The sequence below is a fragment of the Ochotona curzoniae genome, unplaced genomic scaffold (assembly GCF_017591425.1).
Source record: "Ochotona curzoniae isolate NIBS_2020 unplaced genomic scaffold, NIBS_Ocur_1.0 scaffold_274, whole genome shotgun sequence".
In the NCBI taxonomy this organism is placed as follows: Eukaryota; Metazoa; Chordata; class Mammalia; order Lagomorpha; family Ochotonidae; genus Ochotona; species Ochotona curzoniae.
Window position 1 is genome coordinate 5,123,308 of NW_024467101.1, and position 16,075 is coordinate 5,139,382.

A 16,075-nucleotide genomic window follows, 5' to 3' on the forward strand; every position below is an offset into this window, starting at 1 on the left:
CCCATGACTCCTGGGAGTCTCCTGACCTCGCCATGTTCCCTGCAGTTCCCAGGAGCTGCTCAGGGTTCTGTAAGTCCCAGTGTGCCCGGCTGCAGCTGCCTGAGCCCATGAGCTTGCTAACCTGGTAATTCAGTCATGAGTGTGTGTATGTGTGTGTGTGTGTGTGTGTTCCAAGATTTATTTATTCAGGGGGTGGCGTTCAAGAGAGAGAGCTTTCAAACAGATTTAGTGACCCAGGCTGGGCCACACCAAAGTCAAAAGCCAGGAGCTTCTTCCAGATCTCTCACATGGGTGCAGGCTCCTAAGGGTGCGGGCTGTCCTCTGCTGCTTTTCCAGGCACATTAGCAGGCAACTGGATCTGAAGTGGAGCAGGCAGGGCTTGAACCACATGGGATGCCGGTGTTGCAGGCTGTACCACCATGCCAGCCCCCAATCACCAGCACTTTGAAACAGAAATGGGGACGCTAGGGGGACTGCCCTTCCCCTTGGACCTCTTGGATCCCTCATGGCCACCTGCATGTCAGTTCTTTTCTCACGCCTGGCCCTGGAATGCAAGGTTGATATCCTGTTTAGGAATTGTGACTGTGGGGCTAGCGCCGTGGCTCACCAGGCTAATCCTCACCTTAAAGTGCCAGCTTATCTTGGGCTCGGCATGACAGCTTAGTGGTTAAAATCCTCACCTTTTTAAAATAAATAAATAGATCTTAGAAAAACAAAGCAGGGCCCGGCGCGGTGGCACAGTGGTTAAGGTTCTCGCCTTGCACGCCCAGGATCCCATATGGGTGCCGATTCTAATCCCAGCAGCCCCGCTTCCCTTCCAGCTCCCTGCCTGTGGCCTGGGAAAGCAGTCGAGGAGCTTTGGGACCCTGCACCCGCGTGGGAGACCCGGAAGAGGCTCCTGGCTTTGGACTGGCATAGTATGGGCCGTTGTGCTCACTTGGGGAGTGAATCATCGGACGGAAGATCTTCCTCTCTGTCTCTCCACTCTGTATATCCGCCTTTCCAATTAAAAAAAAAACAAAAACCAGTGATTGTTTTTTCCTTCCCTGGGTGGTGAGGTGACAGTGATCCTGCCTGTGGATTTCTTCCTTTCTTTCTTTCTTCTTTTTTTTTTTTTTTTAAGATTTATTTATTTTTATTACAAAGTCAGATATACAGAGAGGCTGCAGAGCCAGTGTCCATTCGCTGTCATGCACCTCAGCCTTACTTCCCATCATGCCGGAGCCATCTGGTTGATACAGCCACATGTGGAGATGCCACAAAACTATCCAATATGCTGCAAATATTCAAAGAAAGCTAAGGGGCTGGGGAAGCCTGCCATTCTCTAGCTCCACCCTCAAATCTGTCCCCATTTATACACCCAGTTAGGACATCATCTGTCCTTTTTTTTTTTTTTAAAGATTTATTTCTTTATTTGAAAGTCTGATATACAGAGAGGAGGAGAGACAGAGAGGAAGATCTTCTGTCCGATGATTCACTCCCCAAGTGAGCGCAACAGCCGATGCTATGCCGATCTGAAGCCAGGAGCCAGGAGCTGCTTCCAGGTCTCCCACGTGGGTGCAGGGTCCCAAGGCTTTGGGTCGTCCTCAACTGCTTTCCCAGGCCACAGGCAGGGAGCTGGATGGGAAGTGGAGCTGCTGGGATTAGAACCGGTGCCCATATGGGATTCCGGGCGTGCAAGGCGAGGACCTTAACCACTGTGCCACTGCGCCGGGCCCATCATCTGTCCTTGAAAGGGACGCCCCCAGCTCTGATGGGGCAGGGCCTTTCCTTGTGAAGAAAGCTTGCCTAGCCTCACATGGGAGCATGCGCTGTCTCTGTAAATCTTGCATTTCCATGCACCTTGGATTACTGCACTGCGTGGAGACAGTGGTTGGAACAGAGGCAGCCAGTGGCCTCATTCCCCACAATACCTGCTCTGACAAAGCTCAACACCCCATCCTGCGTGTGTCATGCTGGGTGGTGATTGGTGGAGAGGGTAAGCCAGCACACAACTATAATAACTGGGATTGCAAATGATGATACATATGGGGTGGGGCGCTCAGGGAAGGCGACATACATTCTGTGACCTAAAAGATGGGCTGATGTTACTGGACACGACATCTCAGGATGTCACCCACCACTCAGCCTCAAATGGAACGGCTCATTTGTACCTGTGACAAAGGAGACAGTGGTGAGCTAAAGTTTGCTAAGGAAACTGATGTGGTTCGCTTCCGGAATGGCCACATCCGGGAACAATCTCCCATGCGAGGGCAGGGCCCAAGCACTTCTGCTGCTTTTTTAGATACGTTTGCAGAGAGCTGGATCTGAAATGGAGCAGCTTGGACTGGAACTGGAGCTCTGGTGAGGGATGGCAGTGTTACATGTGGCTTAGCCTGCTGTGTCACAATGCCAGCCCCATGCCAGGGCTTAGGGGGGTATTGGACAGATAGCAAGAGACAGGAAGAAAGTCACCTCCTGCTCACACATGTAAGTAACACACAGAGAATGACCGTGGGGCCCAGCACAGTGGCCTAGCAGCTAAAGTTCTTGCCTTGTATGTGCTGGGATCCCATACGGATCCCAGTTCTAATCCCTGAGGCCCCACTTCCGAGCTGGATGGGATCCTGGGACCTTCAAGGCAAGGATTTCAGCCGCTACATGATTGCACTGTGCCCAGGAATTCTGTTTGGATGTGGGTATTGTGGCAAATGAGTTAAGCAGCTACCTGCAGGGCCAGCACCCCCTTACAGGCACTGATTCATATCCTGGCTGCTTCACTTCTCATTCAGCTCCCTGATAACACTCCTGAACAAGCAGTGGAGGATGTTCAGGGGTCCAAATGTTAAGACCTCTGCACCCACGTGAGAGACCCAGAAGAAGCTCCCAGCTCTGAATGTCATGGCCATCCGCAGAGTGAACTAGTGGATGCCGGATCAGCTTTAAAAAAAATCTGCATTTTACCTAATATGTTCAATTCTGAGACCAGATCAGGAGTTTCCAGCGCCAGCAAAATGTATCATTGCGAGTCACGGGATACAGGAGCTGTTCAAAAGCAGTGCTTGGTCAGGGTCAGCCAGGGGCCTGGATGTGGACCCATGTGGCTCAGGATGGATAAGGCTCAATAAGGACCACCTGATGCAGAGATGGAGCGGATATGGGGAGAGGGAAAGAAGAAAGCTTTTTTTTTTCTTTTTTTTAAGATTTGATACCCCAGGGTGTGTTTGAATGGGCATGGCATTGAACCACAGCTGGGCAGCCTAAACGAAGTAGTGCCAAGGCTCCTGGCTGGCGCAACCGCCCGTGGCTGGCAGATCCCACAGCGCGTTCCCAGCGATCCCTGCACGCCCGCATGCGCACTTAGCAACGGTCGGCTGAGGGGAAAACTACAGTTCCCGGCATGCCAAGCACTCGATTCCGGCGTGGGCCTCGGGACCCGGAAGTGACACCGAGACCCGGCGGCGTCTGCGGGCTGGCTGGTGGTGGGCTGTGAATTTTCTGCGTTCGCTGGTCCCGCCGCTGCCCTCGCCGCCATGGGGAAACGACAGCACCAGAAGGACAAGATGTAAGTCCATGACTCGTCGGGGGCGCCGGTCCGGGGCTTGGCGTAGCCCTCCCTTTCCTTCCCAGACCCAGGTTCCCCTTGTCGCCCGTCAGTGACCTCCTGCCCGGACCCCTGCCCACTGCCCGCTGCCCACTGCCCGCTGCCCGCTGCCCACTGCCCAGGCCGGGGTGAGTGCCCTCCGGCCGCCGGCGTTCCCGTCCAGCTGCCGACGGGTCGGCGTGCCCGGGGTCTCCGTGTGGGGGTCAGGCGGCATCCTGTAACGTGGTGGAACACTGCCTCCCACCCACACCCCCTTCCACCTCCCACTTTTGGGGCCCCGGGGTCCCGCCTGTGCTTCTTGTTGAGTGGGCTCCCTGTATCTCCGGCGGGGCAGCTGCACCCTCCTCCCTGGCTCCCACCTGTGTGCTCTCTCAGCTGATGGCGTTTCCCGGTTATCCCCCAAGCAGCTCCCCGAACTTTTTTTTTTTTTTTTAAAGATTTATTTCTTTATTGGAAAGGCAGATCAGAGAGGAGGAGAGACAGAGAGGAGGTTCTTCCGTCCAATGATTCACTCCCCCAAGTGAGCTCAACGGCCGATTTGAAGCCAGGAGCCAGGAACAGCCTCTAGTTCTCCCACTTGGGTACAGGGTCCCAAGGCTTTGGGCCGTCCTCAACTGCTTTCCCAGGCCATAAGCAGGGAGCAGGATGGGGAAGTGGAGCTGCTGGGTCTAGAACCGGCGCCCATATGATTTCCCGGAGCGTTTAACGTGAGGACTTTAGCTGTTAGGCCACAGCGCCGGGCCCGAAAGTTTTATTTCTTTTTTAATTTTAAAATTATATTTCTCTGTTTCTTTTTATTGGAAAGGCACATGTATGGAGAGAAGGAGATACAGAGAGAACCTCCATCTATTGGCTCACTCCCCAGTTTGACACAACCTCAGAACTGAGCTCATCTGAAGCCAGGAACCAGGAGCTTCTGAGTCTCCCACGTGGGTGCAGGGTCCCAAAGCTTTGGGCCATCCTCGACTGCGTTCCCAGGCCACAGGCAGGGAGCTGGATGGGAACTGGAGCAGCTGGGATATGAACTTGTGCTGATGTATAAAAGGTTGGCATTTAGCCTCTAGACTACCATGGGGGCTTCATGTCTTTTTTTTTTGAAAGACAGAATGGGCCCGGCATGGTAGCTTTGGAGTTAAAGACCTTGCCAGTTCTAATCCCGGCAGCTCTACTTCCCATCCAGCTCCCTGCTTGTGGCCTGGGAAAGCAGTCAAGGACAGCCCAAAGCTTTGGGACCCTGCACCCACGTGGGAGACCTGGCCGTAGTTCCTGCTTTTGGACCTGTTCAACTCTGCCAATTGCAGTCACTTACGGAGTGAATCATCGGACAGAGGGTCTTCCTGTCTCTCCTCCTCTCTGTATATCTGCCTTTCCAATAAAAATAAATCTAAAAAAGAAAAAAAGGCACAAGTGACTGAAGAGAAATCTCCCACCTACCGGTTCATTCCTCAAATGGCTGCACCAACCAGATCTGAAGCCAGGAGCCTCTTCCGGGTCTTCCTTGGGGATGTTAAGAGCCATCCTCCGCTGCCTTTCCAGTCCCATGAGCAGGGAGCTGGATTGGAAGTAGAGCAGCCGGGACTGCAACGAGCACCCATGTGGGATGCCGGTGCTGCCAGCGGAGGCTGAGCGTGCTGCGCAGTGGCACCAGCGCCCACGTCATCAGCGCCTCTCAGACCCTGTGCTGTGGGTGAGGGAAGAGGCAGCACAGTGAGCTGTTGTCTGTCTCTCTGCCCCCTTCAGGTACATTACTTGCGCTGAATACACTCACTTCTATGGCGGCAAGAAGCCAGGTAAGGCGTGGGATTGCTCTGCTCCCTGTGGGGTTGGGGGCTGGCCGTAAGGCAGGCTGTTCTCGTCTCCCAGTGAGCCAGGAACGGGGCTGGCGGGAGAAACGCAGACAGGCCACAGCCAGCTGAGCACCTCATCCACGTGGTGATTTTTTTTTATTAAATTCTTATTTTGATCTAATTATGTTTTTTTTTAAAGATTAATTTATCTTTATTGCAAAGTCAGATATATAGAGAGAGGAGAGACAGAGAGGAAGATCTTCTGTCCGATGATTCACTCCCCAAGTGATTGCAACGGCTGGAGCTACGCCGATCTGAAGCCAGGAGGCAGGAGCTGCTTCCAGGTCTCCCCCGTGGGTGCAGGGTGCCAAGGCTTTGGGCCGTCCTCGACTGCTTTCCCAGGCCACAGGTAGGGAGCTGGATGGAAGCGGGGCTGTTGGACTGGAATCAGCACTCATGTGGAATCCCAGCATGTTCAAGGCGAGGACTTTAACTGCTAGGCTACCGCGCTGGATCTGATTTTATTGTTGTTAAGATTTATTTTTATTGGAGAGGCAGGCAGATATGCAGAGAGAAGGAGATACAGAGGAAGATCTTCCATTCACTGGTTCACTCTCCAAGTGGCCACAACGTCTGGAGCTGAGCTGGTCCGAAGCCAGTAGCCAGCAGTTTCTTCTAGGTCTCCCACGTGGGTGCAGGGTCCTAAGGCCTTGGGCCATCCTCTACTGCTCTCCCAGGCCACAAGCAGGGAGTCAGAAGGGCATTGGAGCAGCCGGGACTCAAGCTAGCACCCATATAGGATCTCGGTGCATGCAAGACAAGGATTTAACCATAGGCTGTCATGCCGGGCCCATGGTTATTTTTCTTTTTTAAGGTTTATTTATTTTTGATAGAAAAGGAGAGATAGATATCTTCGATCCCCTGGTTCAGTCTCCAAGTAGCCAGCTGGAGCTGGGCTGGTCGGAAGCCAGGAGCCAGGAGCCAGGAGCATCCTCCAGGTCTCCCCTAGCTGCAGGGGCCCAAGGACTTGGGCCATTCTCTGCTGCCTTGCTAGGTCCATAAGCAGGGAGCTGGATGGGAAGTGGAGATGCCGGGATTAGAACTGGCGCCCATATGGGATCCTGGTGCGTTCAAGGCGAGGACTTAGCTGCTAGGCTACACTGCTGGGCCCTTATCATTATTTTTAGATATAGCTTAAAAGATCAGATTTTCCTCTTACTAAGGTGACGCGTTAAAGGATGACACCCGCAGCTGTCCAGGCTGCAGGGACAGGTGCCTGAGCTGATGGTCACGTGAGTCCGAAAGTGGGCGCTGCCGTGCTGGGCTCCACTCTGCCCCTGGCAGTGGCTGCTGGGCCGAGTACTGGTCCCCGCATCACTGAAAACGGTAGCTGAGCCTAGTGAGGGCACGGAGAGGAAATGGGGTCCCCAGAGCCAGTTTTTTTTACTTTTTCTTTCCCTCTCGATAGATCTCCCACAATCCAATTTTCGGCGACTGCCATTCGACCACTGCAGGTAAGGGTTTGGCAAGCTGGCCGTTTCCTGGGGCGTGTTCCTCTGAGGCGCCTGCGGGGTTCTCTCTGGGCTCCCCCATCTGGATGTTTTCTGCCTGGGGAAAGAGCCCCAAGGTGGCCAGTCCATGGTCGTTGTATGTATTTATTTGCACTGTCCTTTAATCCTGGTTTTGGTTTATCTTTAGGAATTATTTATTTGAAAGGCAGAGAGGATGGGGTGGGGGAGTGAGGTATTGCTACGTGGCCCCAACAGCTGCAATGGGCCAGGCTGAAGTCAGTAGCCAGGGGCTTGTCCTAGGTCTCCTGCCGGTGCAGATAACAAACACTTGGGCCACTCTATTGCTTTCCCGGGTGCATTAGCAGGGAGTGGGGTCGGAACTAGAGTAACTGGGACTTGAACTAATGTCTGTATGGGATGCTGGTTTTGCGGGCAGCGGCTTAACGTGCTGTGCCATGGCGGCAGTCTCTCACGGTGTGACAAGGGTGTCCTGGTGTGATGAGGATGTCCTGGCGTGGCGAGGGCGTCCTCGTGTGACGAGGGGCTCTGGTGGGACGAGGGTGTCCTGGTGTGACAATGGTGTCCTGGTGTGACGAGGGGGTCCTGGTGTGATGAGGGGGTCCTGGTGTGATGAGGGTGTCCTCGCTTGACGAGGGGGTCCTGGTGTGATGAGGGTGTCCTGGCGTGGCGTGGGGTCCTGGTGTGAGGGGAATCACCAGGTGTGCTGACTCCTTACCTGTGGGCTCTGGTGTTCAGACTCCACAGGTGGGGAAACTGTGGCCTGGCCTCCCCCATACCCAGGTCCTCGTTTCAGAGCTGTCCCAGCCTCTCACGGACTCCCATCCTGCTTGGGAAAAGTGCCCGGCCCTAGGACATCTAAGGGGTTATTATTTATGGTCTGGTACAGGCAAGGCACCCCCAGACCTTTTGACACTTCTGGGAGTGGGCAAGGGAGCCTCCGCAGAGAAGCCTTGGTGAGCACAGACAAGGAATGCTGGCCCTGTCATCCAAGGCCACCTCCGGGGACTCCCTTGGACTTGACTGTGACAGGAGTCCCATCGTAGGACACACAGAGGCTGCCCCCCGGGACACTCTCGGGGCCCTTACCTGGTGCTTGCAGTTTGGCTAGAGGCAAAGTTAGTGGCGTGTATCCAGGGTTACCCTGAGTTCTGGAAGCCAGCCTGTGGGCCCTGCAACTGTTGGAGGCTAGAGGCCAAAGGCAGGTGTCACAGGAGCCGTGTGGGGTGGTGGCTGGGCCAGCTGGAGGTGTGCCTGTCCTGCCTGGCCACTGACCAGGGCTGACCCCATCCTTCCACAGTCTCTCCCTGCAGCCCTTCGTCTACCCGGTCTGCACCCCTGAAGGCGTCGTCTTCGACTTGCTGTGAGTGTCTCTTGAATTCTGACCTCATCTACGCCCACGTGCCTGTAGGGAAGGGGCATTTGGGCCAGCTTGAGGGTTCCTTGCTCCAGGCAGTGCTGAACTCATGCCCCTGGTCTCAGCATCCTTGGGAGCCCTAGGTGGGCCTTCAGGGGACCTGGGCCCCCCGGGGATGTGGCAGCAGCACTGGCTGTGGCCACCTGGAACAAGGCTGCAAATTCCCGCCACTTGCGGGGGTCCCACTGTTTTCCTGGGTGCACCTGCTGTGCTTTGTGTCCTGAGAGTGTCTGGCCTGCTGGGGGCAGAGCCAGGACGGGGGTGGGTGGTGAGTTCTGTGCCGTAGCTGGTCTTGGCAGTGCCATGCCTGGCACTGTGTTCCAGCACACCCCAGCTCCTGGCCCTGTGTGGCGTTTCTGAACCATCTCAGAAGGTTTGTAGGAAATGCAGAGCCAGTCGGACAGCCTGGGCTCTTCTGTCTTGAGGTTAACGACACGGCTGAGGCCAGCCTGGGAGGACGGTGTGGGAGCTGCTGGCCACCTGGCTACTCTGCAGTGCCCGGGTGTGGGTGTGTGGTGTGGCAGCCCCATGCCTGCTGGCTCCCTGTCTTCCCAGCACTGCGGGCAGTCCCTGGGTGGAATGGAGCACAGTGCTTCTGCTGGCCCTAGCCCGCAGCAGTGCCGACCGGCCTCGTGACTCGGCTCTCTCCTCCCTCCAGGAACATCGTGCCGTGGCTGAAGAAGTACGGGACCAACCCCAGCAATGGAGAGGTAGGTGGCCGGGGGACCGCGGGGGTGGCACTCAGTGAATGGTGCTGGGGCACCGGGATTCGTGCCTTCGCTTTGGTCTGGTGGTGGTCGTGCCCTGCCGTCCTTTTCCACAGAGGGCTGCCCACGTACTCGCAGGAGTACTTGTGGGAAGGTGCTTCAGAAGGTGTTGTCATGGGAGCCAGTGTTTGGGCACAGTGGGTTATGCCGCCACCTACAGCAACAGCATCCTATGTAGGAATGTTGGTGTGAGCCCTAACCCTTTATCTGGGTCTCCCACGTGGGTGGCAGGGGCCCGACACTTGGGCCGTCCTCCGCTACGTTCTGAATGTGTTAGCAGAGAGCAGGATCAGAAGTGGAGCAGCGGGGACTCCAGCCAGCCCTCTGGTCTGGGATGTTGGTAGTGTGCACTGGCATAGCCTACTGTGCAAGTTCCTTTCTCCCGTCTAACTATAACTTGGTCTCATTAAAAAAAATTATTACTGTTTTTTTTTTTTTTTTTTTTCATGAGGACACACTCTTTATTCCCCATGAGCACTTGGAAGTTTCATTTCTGGGTCAGCGGATTGTGTCCGTGATGGTTGATTTCAGAGCCTGTGCTAGGTACAGATCGAAGAGCTGTCCTGCCGGCTTTTCTTGACCATTAGTTTTTTTTTTTTTTCATGTTCACTCCCGAGGTGAGGGATGGGGATCTGTGTGAGCCCCGGGTAGGGATGGAGAGGGTTGGGAGGGGAGGAGTGGAGAGAATGTGTCTGTGGATGGGGAGGGGGCGTGCGGTCCTTGTGGTCTGACTGTGTTAGCGCGGGGACGGGGGTGGTCTGTTGACACCGCCGCAGGGGCCTCCGTTGCAGGTGACGTGTCCTGGGGTGATGGGGATGGTCATGCTGTCAGATGGTGATGTGTGTCCTCCCACGGGCTCCCCACTGGTCTCTCTGTGCGAGCTCTGTGGCCTGTTGGCTGTCCGTGTCTGCCCCACAGTGCCCACAGGGACAGGTGCTTCCATGGCACTTGGCCCCCTGCCATGCAGAGGTCCTTGCGGTCTCTCCTCTGTTGGACTAGAGTAACTGGCTCTCTTGTCTCTCCTGGACATTTAGGTATGTTCTTCATTTTTCTGGAGTGAGCAGCAGGGTGGTCCAGTCTTGTAACCCGTGTCACGTGGTTGAACAGGTGTTTCCCGAGATTGGACGGTCTAAGGTCCTCATGCAGTTTAGGGGCCACTCCTGACCAGGTCACTGCACCTGCCCACTGCCGGCCCTGTTTCTTGCACTCCTCAGCGGGTGCTACAGCCTGTTCCAGACCGCTCTCTGCCCTCTCTCGTTCGTGTCTGCTGGCGTGAGGCTGCGGTGGGGTGGTCTGCAGGTCAGCCCCCAGCCCCATCCGTAAGTCCTGGCAGGTGTAGCGGTCTGACCCAGCTCACGCACACTGGCAGGTGTGGTGACCCACTGGGGCAATCCCTTGAACCCTCAGGCCTAGGCCATTCCCAAGACCTGGCTTTTGTGTGCACCAGTAGGTGCAATGGCCCAACTCAGCCTGTGCCCAGACACAACTCTTGTGCCCACCAGCAGGTATCAGACCAGGCCAGCCCCCAGACCCAGCTCTCACCAGCACTGGTGGCTGTTAACAGCCCTTCTGGGTAGACTCCTTGAGTCCCTGTTACGTTGTAACTCAGACAACATGGGTGATGCTGAATACTTTTCATGGACCACTTGTATATTTTTTCTTTGAAAAATACCTGTTTAGGCACCGGCGCAGTAGCCTAGCTGCTGGATTCCTTGCCTTGCATGTGGCAGGATCCCATATGGGCACCGGTTCTAATCCCGGTGGCCCTGCTTCCCATCCAGCTCCCTGCCTGTGGCCTGGGAGTGAACCAGCGGATGAAGGACCTTCCTCTCTCTCTCCTCCTTTTTGTATATCTGGCTTTGCAATAAAAGTAATTACGTAAATCTTTAAAAAAAAAAATACCTGCTGAGATCTGTTGCCCATTTGAAAATGGTTTTATTTGTTTCTTTGCTCTTTTTTTGTTTTAAAGATTTATTTTATTTTGCTTTTTTATTGGAAAGTCAGATATACAGAGGGAGGAGAGACAGAGGAAGATCTTCTGTCTGCCGATTCACTCCTCAAGTGGCCACAGTGGTTGGAGCTGTGTGTATCCGAAGCCAGGAGCCTCTTCCGGTCTCCCACGTGGGTGCAGAGTCCCAAGGCTTTGGGCCGTCCTCGACTGTTTTCCCAGGCCACAAGCAGGGAGCTGGATGGGAAGTGCAGTAGTCAGGACTAAAACTAGTGCCCATGTGGGATCCTGGCAAATACAAGGCAAGGACTTTAGCCACTAGGCTACCACGCTGGGCCCCAGTGAATAAATCTGAAAAAATGAATAAAAGAGGTGCAGCAGCTGGATTTAGGCCAGCACCTATATGGGCTGCCGGCACCAGAGGCAGTGGCTTTACCTGCTGTCCCACGGTGCCTTTTCCCTTGAATTGAGTTCTGTGTGTAAACTGGTTATTTCCCCTTGTTAGATGCATAACTGGCTAGTGTTTCCTCGCATTCTGTATATTGCCTGTTTTGTCGTCGGAAGCCCTTTGGCTTGCTGAAATGCCATATTCTGTTTTTGCTTTAGTTTCTTGTGCTTTTGGGGTCTTATCCATGAAATCCCTGCCTTCCCGACGTGTTCAGGTGTTTTCTCTGTGTTTTATCTCACTGTTTTCAGGTCTTACATTTATATTTTTAATCCATTTTGAGTTGGGTTTTGTATATGGTAAAAGATGGGTGCATGTAGATATTCATTTTTTTTTTTTCCTTTTTAATGATTTATGTATTCAAAAGGGAGAGTTAACAGAGAGGTCTTCGATCTGTCTGCTGGTTCACTCTGCAAATGGCCGAAAGAGCTGGGTCTGGGCTAAGCTAATGCCAGGAGCCAGGGGCTTCTTTGAGGTCTCCCATGCAGGTCCCCAGGGCGCAGGTGCTCGAGCTGTCCTCCACTGCCTTTCCATTACATCAGCAGGGGGTGTGATACAACACAACGCCACTTTCAGCATTAATTTTCCCACTTTTTTTAAATTTAAGATTAATTCATTTTTATTGAAGAAAAAAATTCATTTGTTTTTGTTGGAAAGGCAGATTAACAAAGAAAAGGAGGGACAGGAAGATCTTCCGTCTGCCGTTTTACTCCCCAAGTGGCCACAGTGTCCGGAGTTGAGCTAAACTGAAGCCAGGAGCCAGGAGCCGCTTCTGGATGTCCCACGCAGTTGCAGGGTCCCAAGGCTTTGGGCCATCCTCTGCTGCTTTCCCAGGCCACAAGCAGGGAGCTGGATGGGAAGTGGGGCAGCCGGGACAGGAACATGTGGATCCTGGCATGTATAAGGTGAGGATTTTGCCACTGAGCCCAAGTATCTTTTATTGAAATGCTGGCCTTCCAGGCCTGGCACAGTGGCATGGCCATCTCCCTGTGGTGCAGGCATTCTGTGGCCTTTGGTTCGTGTCCCAGCTGCTCCTCTTCTGTTCCAGCACCCTGCTAATTCACCTGGGAGAGTGGTGGAGGATGACCCGAGGGCTGTGGCCCCTGCATCCACGTTGGAGATGTGGAGTGAGCGCCTGGCTCCCAGCTTCAGATCTGGCTTGGTTTTATATCTAGGGTTCTCTGTTCAGAAACTTAAACATATATGTATTTTATTTTGCCTGTATTTATTGCAAAGGTGGGGGATTGCAGGCCCATGTGGGATTCTGATTAGGGTGGAGGTGGTTGGAATCACCGGGGGAAGGCCAGTGAGACAAACGTTGCCATTTTCCTTCCTTTAGGAGGGTGGGAGGGGCAAAGTGCCCTGCTCCTTGCTGTCAGACCCCATCAGTGGGGGGACAGAGGGCCCATGCCTTAGAAACCCCAGGGGAGGGAAGAATGTCCTGCGGGTGATACTTGATGATCTTGGCTGCTCAGAGAAGTTGTTGGGTTTGTTGGCTGTCCGTGTCTGCCCCAGTGTGCCCACAGACCCAGGGGCCTGGTGTGCTGGAACAGGGGGGGAGGGCCTGGAGTGCTGGAACGGGGGGGAGGGCCTGGAGTGCTAAAACGGGGCGGGGGGGCCTGGAGTGCTGGAACGGGGGGGCCTGGAGTGCTGGAGCAGGGGGTCCTACTCTCTGCATCCTCTGAGAAGTACTTGAAATCTCCTGTTGGCTTAGATGAGCCAGCTGTCTTGTCTTTCATGTAAATGTGAGTATGCTCTTCTTCCTTCCTTCCTTTTCTTTATTTTTTTAAAGGTTTTATTTATTTATTGTTATTACAAAGTCATATATACAGAGAGGAGGAGAGACAGAGAGGAAGATCTTACATCCGATGATACACTCCCCAAGTGGCCAAAATGGCTAGAGCTGAACCGATTCTCCCCTGGCCATCTCATTTAACCCTCTTCTTGTCAACTGAGGTTGCGTCAGGAGGCAAGCCACAGCAGTGACTTGAATGGTAACCTTTCCTGTCACCCAGCTGTTAACTAGGGAAAAAAGATAATTAAGAAGGAGACTAGGAAGGCCATTAGTAGCAGATTCAGGAAGCAGCTAGTGGCAGGTGCCGAGGGAAGCTGCACCGTGAGGCCGTGTGGTGAGAGAGCCAGGAGCTCAGGAGGGGGGCTGCACACGTGGCTGTGTGGCCCAGATTCGTGTCTTTTCTGGGAGAGCGTGGCTGTGCAGGGACATGCAGTCTCAGCGTATGTGGCAGTGCCGTCCAGGGTAGGGATGGTTATTGCCCGAGGCCAAGGTTGGAGCTGGTCCACAGAGTGGCCTGTCCGTGTGGGAGGTGTGGGCAGCTTCTGGGGTACCAAGCTGTCCACCTGAGGATGCAGCAGGTGCCAGTCTATAGGAATGCCAGCCAGGAAATTGGGGTTTGGTAAATACCCTCCCCCACACACACACACACACACACACTGTTGCCCCTGCAGGGTTCTGCCTCTGCTTTGGCTGAGAGTTGTTGTTCCAGAATGCCAGGGGTGCCTGATGGTGACTCTGCCAGGAGGCAGGCTGCGGGTCTGCAGGCAGGCTGTGGTCCCCTGTTGCTTCAGCCTCAGACTCCAGGAAGGAGGGCTGTGAGAAACACCCGTGGACACTGCCTGGGCTCTGTGTCTTCCCTGGAAGCCAAAGGGCCGGGATTGCTTCAGGGAGAAGAGGGAAGTGGGGAAGTGTCATTCCTGCACCTTCCCGCAACATGGAGCCCTCCTCTACGTGGGCTGGGGGTGCCTGGCTTGGCCACCAGGTGTCGCTGTCATTTGTGGAGTAGTGCAGGGAACCCGGGTTGTCCGTCAGCAGGGGGCAGTGCAGGAGAGGGCCGCGGGAGGACCTTAGTGCCTGCAGGGACTGTAAATAAATCTTTTTTAAAAATTAATACATATATGTATAAAGGCTAGTGTTTGTTGACCTTTTCTTAAGATTTATTTATTTTTATTGCAAAATCAGATCTATAGAGAGAGGAGGAGAGACAGAGAAAAATATCTTCTGTCCAATGATTCACTCCCCAAGTGACCGCAATGGCCAGTGCTGCGCCGATCCGAAGCCAGGAGCCAGGGAGACCTCCAGGTCTCCCATGTGGGTGCAGGGTCCCAAGGCTTTGGGCCGTCCTTGACTGCTTTTCCAGGCCACAAGCAGGGAGCTGGATGGGAAGTGGAACTGCCGAGAATAGAACCGGTTCGCCAAGTGAGGCCGTTGCGCTCACTTGGGGAATCATTGGACGGAAGATCTTCCTCTCTGTCTCTCCTCTTTGTATATCCGCCTTTCCAATAAAAAAAATGAAATAAATAAATAATAAAAAAAATAATCCTAATTCTTTTGTTTTATTTTCCTAACTACAGGTGAACATTCAGAAGGTATGGCTTATGTAAAGGGAACATAAATGTTGTTATTGACATTGACATTATTTCATCTTCTAGCGAACAGACTGGTTTGCTGGAGTGTGTGGGAGTTTGTTGTGATGACTGGGATGAAGTTAAAGTGACTGTTTCCTTTGCATGCTTTCTTACCTGGTGGCTGCTTTTTAGGGCCAGTGTGGACATCAACCCATTTACTCTGTGACAGAGGTTGTTTCCTGTGTCTAGCCTGCTGTCCCTCTCAAAGTTAACATTTATATTTATGTAATGACCTTTAGGTTATTTAAAATGTTAATTTTCACATTCTTATTTGATGAGCAGAGAGAAGGACTCTTCTGGCTGCTGGTTGCCCCCTCCCCACTGCCCCCCAGTACCTGCGGCAGCTGGATCTGGCCCCGGTTGGAGCCAGGAATTCAGTCCTGGTCTCCTTCCCGGGTGGCAGGATCCCAAGGACTTGATCCACTGCTCGCTGCAGCTCCGCGAGTGTGTCACAGGAAGGTCGACCAGAAGCAGAGGAGCCTGGCCTTAGACCAGACACTGCCGTGGGAGGCGGGCATCCCAAGTGGGGTCTTACCTGCCGTGCCAACAGTGCCCCCTAACCACGGCCATTACTGTCCCTGTAGATGCATTTACACTTGACCCGGGATTCTCTTCTGGGGAGTCAGCTGCGACTCCATTTGCTTTTCGTCATCTCTACTTGTGTTTTGCCATGTAGATGAGGTCACCCTTGAGGCTGCCCAGGAATCGCTGGTTTGGTGTGCGACTTTTAGCTCTGTTTAAAGAAAATAACTTCAGTTAATTCATTATTTTAAAAGTGTGTTAAAACTTTTTGCCCTGATGTGGTTCGTTCTTGTTTCCCAGAGAATACAGCTTCTGTATCTGTAGTCAGCACATAGTTTCTATCTGCTCTGCTTTTATTTGTATGTAACTGTTTTAGTTCAGGTAACTGTAGTTTGCATGAGCGCTCTCCCATGTGAGCTAGGTTAAGCTACACTTTGTTGCAGATGTTTACATACTTGACAGGATTCAAGGGCCTGCCGCCTTTGCTTCATTGCAGTGACTTACAAAGTTAGAGGGGACTTGTTGGTCATGATCCCATCTCTGGATTGTTTTTCTTCCCTGGCTTCAGATTAGACACGGTCTGTCTTGGATCATGAGGTAAATGTGGTTGTGAGCTTCATAATGAAGGAGTCCCCAAGCTTGTGTGTCACACAC

General features: G+C 53.4%; 1 protein-coding gene across 3 annotated transcripts in view; it reads left to right on the forward strand.

The window, feature by feature from the left end:
* The first annotated feature begins 3,433 nt into the window (after positions 1–3,433).
* PPIL2 (peptidylprolyl isomerase like 2) overlaps positions 3,434–16,075 on the forward strand; it is a 33,760-nt gene continuing 21,118 nt past the window's right edge. For all 3 annotated transcript variants that reach the window (XM_041003704.1, XM_041003703.1, XM_041003705.1), the window contains exons 1-5: positions 3,434–3,544; positions 5,324–5,373; positions 6,839–6,884; positions 8,200–8,262; positions 8,975–9,026. In XM_041003704.1, the coding sequence (XP_040859638.1) occupies positions 3,513–3,544; positions 5,324–5,373; positions 6,839–6,884; positions 8,200–8,262; positions 8,975–9,026 (243 nt within the window). In that variant the 5' untranslated portion in view covers positions 3,434–3,512. The remainder of the gene's footprint in view (positions 3,545–5,323; positions 5,374–6,838; positions 6,885–8,199; positions 8,263–8,974; positions 9,027–16,075) is intronic.